The 8,141-nt window shown below is 40.9% G+C and overlaps 1 protein-coding gene across 2 annotated transcripts in view; it reads left to right on the top strand.

Moving 5' to 3' along the window:
• The first annotated feature begins 598 nt into the window (after nucleotides 1-598).
• LNPEP (leucyl and cystinyl aminopeptidase) overlaps nucleotides 599-8,141 on the top strand; it is a 51,234-nt gene continuing 43,691 nt past the window's right edge. Inside the window, exon 1 of one of the 2 annotated variants that reach the window (XM_084225590.1) lies at nucleotides 599-848. In XM_084225590.1, the coding sequence (XP_084081716.1) occupies nucleotides 830-848 (19 nt within the window). In that variant the 5' untranslated portion in view covers nucleotides 599-829. The remainder of the gene's footprint in view (nucleotides 849-8,141) is intronic. The other variant, XM_084225591.1, reaches the window with a different exon arrangement.

Here is an 8,141-nt window from a genome sequence, read left to right as displayed (position 1 = left end):
AATACAATATTTGTAGCATTTTTTAGTTCTTGAATTTGTTCTTGAAGATATTTATACTTCTCTACTTTTCCCACAGCAGCCACTTTTAATGATGTTTCAATACTTCTATATTTCATGGTGACATCCACCGTGGATGCCTGGTTCTCTTTCACAAATACCAGGTCCAGTTTGTGTAATTAATTGTTTTGATCGTTTGTGTTTGGTTCCTGGAACACCATCCAGTCCTTCTTTGTAGCATCATTTGATCAGATTTCACACAATCGCTTGTGCCGACTGATTCCTGTGTCTTGCACAGCAGAGCACTACCGGATGATAAGAGAATTATTTGCTTAAATAAAAAGTAAGGTTAAATTGCGACGGAAGGCGCATGGCAGGGGCATGCAGGCAAAGCCGGCCCCGCAGCACCGCCACGGCCTGCGCGGCCGCTGCGCGGCGGGCCCGGTGCGGTCGCGGCCGGGCCGCCCCGCTCTGCGAAGCGGCCCACGGGACGCCGCGATCCGACACTCGCTCCCTCGGGGTCCGGAGCCCGCCCCGGCATCCCCGGCGTGAGGCGGGCCCACGCGGGGAGGAGGCGGTGCCGCGGGGCCCAGCCAGGGGCGAGGAGGAAGCGAGCGCTGAGGCAGCGGCGGGTGGTGGTTGACCGGAGCTGCCTCGCCTGAAAAAGCCGCCGAGCAGGGAGGGAGCTGCGGGCTGATATCGCTGCGGCCCCGGCGGGGCGGCGCTGGCAGGGGGCACGGACTGAGCCCGTCCTGGGAGCATGCGGCGGCGGGAGGAGGAGGGGTAAAGAGCCGTGACAGCGCCTCCGCTGAGAGCGGACTCCGGGAGGAAGATGGAGCCCTTTCCCAGCGGTGAGTACCGGGCGGCCGTCGGAACCCGGGACGGGGCCGCGGGGCCTCCCGGCGGAGCCGCGTCCAGCGGGAGCTGCTTGCCTGGAGGAAAACGAGAGCCTTCGCAGTGTTGCTGCCCTCGTTCGCGGCTTGAAAATTGTCTCAGGTTAATTAGGAATAGGTGTCTTGAACGACACGAGGTGAGAGGCGCTCCCTCGCTTTTTCGGCGCTGTTGCGCTTCTCACTGTCCGGCCGGGGTCTCACTGGCACAGGGAAGCCGGGGCCACTTGTACACCAGGTGTACACTTGCCGTGTGTGGCACCACCGAATGATCCTTATAAGTGTCTGGAGTTCCAAAGCCATGATTCTGGTGGGAAGTGGGAACCAGACCCGCTGTTCATGGCGTTTTCCTGATCGGGGCATTTTCACTAGAACGTACCCCTACCCCCCTCATCCCCTCCCCCGCGAGCGGAAGGAGAAATAAAATACAGAAGTATAAGCGGTGTACGAGAAATAGTGTTTCAGGGTGTTCTTGAAACCCAGGAAGCTTTCAGAAATGCCCGTGCATTGACAGAAACGCTTGAAATCCCGACGTGGTTGCATATGCTCAGGGATAAGCGTACGGCAGCGTTTGCTGGCATCGTGATACAGCAGTGTGTGTGCATCCTGTGCTTGTGCCTGAAATGAAGCCATGAAAAGTCCGTGTTGCTTCTGCCTCTACTAATAGTAACACATTCTACCCTTCCAGGGCAGAGGAGGAAATGAAGCTCTCAGATCAAACCGAAACTGTAGTGTGTTTGGTTAGATTCACAACCATGGCCAAATATGGAATTAGGCAGTGGGTAAAACAACAGCCCTCCTGCTGAAAACGCAGCACTTTTGTTACAGGTGGGATTTGGTCTGTTAAATGACAAGCATGTTGGATAGCCGTCGCTGAAGTATCAGGTAGAGTTTGCTGCATCGTATTTTAAAAGAATCCCATGCGCTAAAAAATAAATTTTCTGTCTCATGACAAGGGGGTTGGCACTAAATGATCTTTAAGGTTCCTTCTAATCTATTCTGTGGTTCTATGAACCATGTTGTGAACCTATGAATATATCTTCATTGCCTTGCATTTCCCTTTTTTCAAACACATGAAATATCTTCTATCATTGGATGCTGCTGTTTAGAATCTGAAAGAAACTGAAGGTCATGAGCTCTGGGCATATTTTGGTGGCATAATTATCAAGAGAGACCTTTTCCCCCTGTCTTTTTTTTTTTTTTTTCCTCTTTGTACTGTCATGCTAAAATTACAGTTTTTACAAGCGGTTGATGTTTTGGTTCTCTAGTTAATCCTGGCCTTAGTGTAAGGTCTTTCAACTACAGCCTATTTCAGTCACAGGGTTGTATTGTGCATTCTTGTGTGCATCATAAAAGGAGCTTGTCTTTAAGAGTAATGCAGTTTGGGGGAGAATTTTATTTTGAAGTCATATTGCTAAGGCCATTACTTTTCAAAGAGATGAAATGTTGTTTTAAAGGTCTGTTTGACATAATGCTATTTCTTCATTGGGCAATAAAACATTTTTAAAAATTCTGCTCCATGCAACTGGAAGAGATAGAACTGTGGGCTTTAGCATGTAGCTTTAAGGTACTGAGAAGCAATATTCATGCACTGGGCTTCCTAAATTTGTTCCCTGAAATGAAAACCCTGCAGATGTTGATAAGACGGGAAGAAGATTTAGAGCTGAAGTTGGTCACTAAGTTTCTTCCTGAAAGCTGGCTCTGCTGGAATGGATACCACAGAGAATAAGCAAATATTAGAGCAGAAATGTTGCTCCTTATTTCTCATGATCCTAGGGCATGTTTGGTACTCAATAGCAGCTGCAAAAATCTGAAGTGAAGGGGGTGCTTACATTATTGGCTTTTGGAATAGAATTTTCTTTTTCATGCCTGGTGGTCTGGAACCTTTTGTAGGCATCAATTTTTTCAAATAAACTGGATTTTTGTTTTGTCTTATACACTACTTATGAGTTCTGTTTGTGAGTCTTTGTTGACTTCCTGTGCAAAGTGCTGTTTACATTGAGAAGCTTACAGTATTATACTTACAGATCTCTCAGTTCTTTGGGGTTTTTACCCTTGTAAAACATGGGGAAGAGGGAACAGACTGGATCTTAAGATTTTGCAAAAGCATTTTAGTTGGATTCAAAACTCTGATATGCATTGGGCAGACTAGCAATGAGACAATTTCTTGTTTGTCTTTATAGAAATAGAGCTATGACTGAATGGGTATGTATCTTAAAATAGGCTTTAAGGCAGCAAATGTACTAAAGTGGATATAAATTCCAGCTTTACTAGTGCAGTATTTGGTTGGATTTTTTTTCTTAAATAAAAGACAGCCACAATGCATTTCAAAAGTCAAAGAAACCCTTATCCTTTCTTTGAAATCCTAGTGGGTATGCTGAACTGTTTACTGTTTGAGTAGCATCTCCAGTGGAAATGCTCAGATTTAGGATTTTTTTTAGGATTTTTTTTATTTTTTAACCTCTTCCCTCATCCCTGCTCTGTAAACTTAGGTTTGGACCTCTCTGAAGAGCTCTAGGCTGTGTCTTCCTCCCTGCCTAGGAATTTAGGTGGGGATGATGTATGAGGTCTGTAGCTCTGGAAGAACAGTTAATTGCATATTTATTTTTAGCTCTTGGAATAGCTGAGTTAATCACAGAATATCTCAAGTTGGAAGGGAACTATAAGGATCATTAAGTCCAACTCCCTTGTCCTCCCAGGCCTACATAAAACTAAACCATATAACTAAGAGTGGCATCTAGACATTCCATGATCTCTGGCAGGTTAATGCCATAACCATATCCCTCTCAGTGAAGAGCGTTTTTCTGATGTCCCATCTGCCCTTCTCCTTGAAAGTTAGGAATGCTGTAACTGGTAGGATTTTTTTTTTTTGAGATGGATTCCTCTATTTTGCATGACTGTTCTTAGTTTGAGATTTTTCCCCAAGAATGAATAATTAAAGTTTAATTGAAAGTTCATGGAAGTTTTCCTTATTTGTTGCACAGAATTTTTCCCCCAAAGATGTATGGTCTCCCATTCCTTTGAATTCTGCTGTGAATCCATGAGCAGAATTTATTTATTTTGACTAGTCATTTGTTACGTATACACTAAAATTTAAAGAAACAAAAAACCAAGTGAAAGAAGTGAAATACAAATTAAAGGGAATATGTTATGTAATTTTGGACATCTCTATCTTGGACATCAGTACAAATTATTTTGCAAGTCTTTTGCTTATTTTTTAGATTGTATGTGTTTCTGAAAGGTCATTTCATCATTTCCTGTGTAATACATTAAATATGTCCCTTCTCTACTTGACACAGAACAAAGAGGTGGAATTGAGCTATTACAGAGTTTCTCATTTAAGACAGGTGACACGCATGAACTTGTAACTGCAGATGGGATAAGTTGTGAGGATCTCAAGTGCAACACTCACTTTTACTGACATTTCTGAATTACTTTTATCCTTTTCATACACAGCAGAAGCAATCTTTCATATTAATTATATGACTAAATTGATGAACAAATAAAAAGACTCTCATGGGAGGAAGTAGGGGGGTTTTGGAAAGTAAAAATAAATCAAGTTAGGTAATGTTCTTTACAAAATGAAAATGTTATTTGCAAAGTCTAGTTATTTTAGGTAGTTCCTGTCAATTCTAAAATGTTTTTGTTCTTCGTGGTAATTTTGTTCAGTACAGAAGTGTATTGGAGGTTCCAGGAGCGTGTTCCTGTGTGCATAGCTTTAATTCTGTTGAGGGCTGCAGGCGTAGCCTTGATTGCCAATGTTTTACAATGTTGTGTCATGGAGGAGAAAGGTTCCTGTTTGTCTTAAACTGTTGCTCAGTCCTAAACAACAGATTGAGTAATATTTTCTTTTTGTACAATGGTAGATAGAAAACAGCAGAGGTCTGTTCTTAATGTCTTTTTTTCTGCCTTGTGTTTTGCCTATCCCATCAGTTATTATGGGAAAAAAATGCTGATTTAATCTGTTCCTGAGTGTGAGTTTTTTGTTGATCAAGTACATTGTCGTAGGGGTTGTAGTTTTCCCCAAAGCCATGTTGTAGTATCTGTGCTTGTGTTCCTGTGTCAGCTCAACTGAACAGGAACCTGTTTTTTTAATGTGTTGGGTATGTGTTTGCTTTTACTGCTTCACTGTGAACTCCCTGCCAGGGAATGGATGTTCAGAAGGATGTTCATTAACCTAAAGATTGTCTGAAGATGAGAGTGTAGGTGTTCACTATTGAGCATTTGTTAGTATTTTTCCACTAAGCAGTTGGTCTTCCACTTGCACAATGAAGCCATGGAGTATCTGTGTCTTTACTTCATAAGTAAAAAACAATGAAAGCTTATGCTGACCTCAGTATCTGCCTGTAAAGGTATTCCAGGGCTGTCTTGTCATCTTTTTTGAGAAGATAATGTAAAATTGAGCAACCAAGTTTCACGTTGCTGGGGCTATGTGAATGTGTGCTGCATAAAGTCCTGTAACAACTGCCATACAAAATAGTTCAAACAAATAAAAGCAAGGATAAAACCACCTCTGTTTATTTCACCAGTCAGAATACATTTTTTCATATTTGACAGGCATTGGTGTAACAATTACCTACAAAGAAGCTGAATTTATCTTTATTTAATGAATCCTCTGATTAAAGTAGTGAGGAATTCATAGATTTCAAGTTTTTCATCCTCTACTCAGTGATTTAAGAAAGTTCAGTGAATTTCCAATTCTCCTGCACAACATTCTTTTTCACTAAGTACAAAAGCAAAGATTGTGTAGAAGAGCAAAAACATTGAGATTTCTTTATGATTGGGAGCAGTATTATTCGTTTGTCTATCAGGGAAATATATGCATGGCTGCTGCTGCTTAGACTTCTGTCCAACAGTACCTTAAAATAGGATCATACTAACTTTTAAAATAAACCAGGATCTTGTGTGATCCAGGTTTTAATTGCCTCAAAGTAATTTAAAGAGTACCTATGTACCTCTTGAAGTTGTGTTTTGACTACTTATGATACAGCTTTAAATAGTGGAAGTATATTAACCTTAAATTGTAATAATCACAAAAAGATTGTGTGCCCTCTTGCACACAGAAAGATGGATACTCCTGAAGGAAATTTGGAGTAAGGAGGGGAGGGAACATGTCTGGAAAACTCATCTGGTTGATCAAAGAGACAGGAATTTCAGGGTAATACGGTGTGTTGGGTTCTGCGCAGTTCATGTCCCTAGGGCACAGCTGATCCTTTATTGCTTCAGGAGTGTTGTCTCAAAATAGATGTTCAAGGAAGACCTCAGAGGCTAGCTCTTCTGGATTATTCAGGGCATGCAGTAGTCTGTATTAGCAGAGGTCTTCTTTACTATATCAGGTGGAGAGTGAAGAAGTAGAATCCTGATTCCACTGAAACACGAGATGCTTTCAGTCAGCTGTTTTGTTCGTATGGAAAGAAGGTGAGTTTTGATTTTGGGATTTGTTTTTTATTCTGATCAAAACTCCCACCAAGATGTTTGGAGGAGTGTGCTTTACTAAGCATAACTGTGTGCAGAGAGCTTTCCTTTGGTTGTAATCACTCTGACATTGAAGGAATATATTCTCTTAACTGGAGTTCTTGTGTAACAATACTTTTACCACAGTGCCATTTACTTTTATGGAGAATTGATTGTGTTCAAAACTTAAGAATGTGCCTAATTCACCTACTGTTCTAGGGCCTAATAGTGATTTTTATTTAAGCCTTTTCTTTGTATACAGTTTCTTCAGTAACAATGAGCTGGTAGCACATTAGTAAAACCACTTTTACTATTTTTCATGCATGAAAAACAAAAGTTCTGGACTTCAGCAAGACTTGTGTTAGAGACACAATGCTTTGATATGCTCTAGAGGCCTCATACGTCTGACCTGTAAGCCATTATAAGAGAAAAACAAAGAGTAGATTTTTAGAAAATGGGGCTGTGAATGCAACATGTATAAACTGTCAGTTGCTCTCAAAACCTCTGCTTTTTATCACTGATGGAGCTATTAATGAAGTTTTAGTGTCTCTTTTGGAACAACGGGGTAATCATAAGTGTGAATCATTGAATGATTTAGTTTAGTTATTTAGATTTAGTTTAGTCATTTAGATTTTGCAAGGGACCATCTGTAAAGTGGTATCTGAGCTGCCCACACCCCCCATGATGATAGTTGTTATGATGATAATTTCAAAGCTGATATATAATACCTGGATAGGGTTTTGTAGCAATCTAGATTTCAGTATGTCTTAAGCTACCAGGCTGACACACTGCCACTTCTTTATCAATTCCCTTTATTGCATTAAGAGACTAAGAAAAATGTAGATAGATGTATTTTTGCTCCGTTAAGATGATACAAAAGTTACTGTGTCAGGGATCATAGTACGTAGCCAGTAGCCATTGTTGCTTTCTGTGAACTGGACTACCAGTTATGGAGCACTGAATATGCAATGTGTGCTCGTGACCTGCAGATGGTTTGGTATGGTTGGAGTTGTCAAGTGGATATTAAGTAACAGTGGTAATTCAGAAGGCATCTCGAGTTGCCTCTGTAGAGAGCGTTCAAGACAAGAGGATATGATTCTATTAATTTACTGCTAAAAGCTAACAAGAGAAGGAAAAGATTAGGCAAGCATCAGTTTGTATGTAGTCTGTCAGGTTCTATACCTACCTGTTAGATGTTTCAGAAAACCCTCAAAATTTTTTTTTTCTTCAGAACAACTGGTACCAGCAGAGAGACATTTTGTATTTTCAGCAGTGATGAACGAGGTATTTATCACAAATGAAATTAACAGCCAGGTGTTGTGAAGAGGATAGTCATCAGTTCTGAGTATGGGAGTTGAGTAGCTCAAGAAATCTGAGACACAGCTTCCTGTGTGTCTCTTAAGATTCAGGACCTTTTCATTAGACCCCTGTGGTTAAACGTATTATGTGATTTTAATTCCAAAACATGCCTTTGGTAAGATTGGAAGCAGGCAACTAAAATGACCATATTCTATAATTAAAGCCAGAAGCTTCTTTTCTATCCTGTTTTTTATTCATCCAGTGGCTGAGGATTGAACACTGGTATCCAAAGAGGAAAATGTAATTTACAACTACTTCCTCTTTCCTTCCCTCCACTTCCCCTGCATTTTCTCATAGGAAACCTAACTGATACCAGGTTTAAACTTGAAAATACATGTTAATGTGAACACACATGATAGATATCTGTTGGATATCAAAATCCACACTAACCTTGATTTGGTTAGCCTAAAGTTCTCCTCTTATTTCCTCATAGCTCCTCAT

The sequence above is a fragment of the Fringilla coelebs genome, assembly GCF_963513975.1.
Source record: "Fringilla coelebs genome assembly, chromosome: Z".
Taxonomy (NCBI): domain Eukaryota; kingdom Metazoa; phylum Chordata; class Aves; order Passeriformes; family Fringillidae; genus Fringilla; species Fringilla coelebs.
The sequence above is the reverse complement of the archived record's forward strand: the minus strand, read 5'-3'. Positions and strand labels throughout refer to the sequence as shown.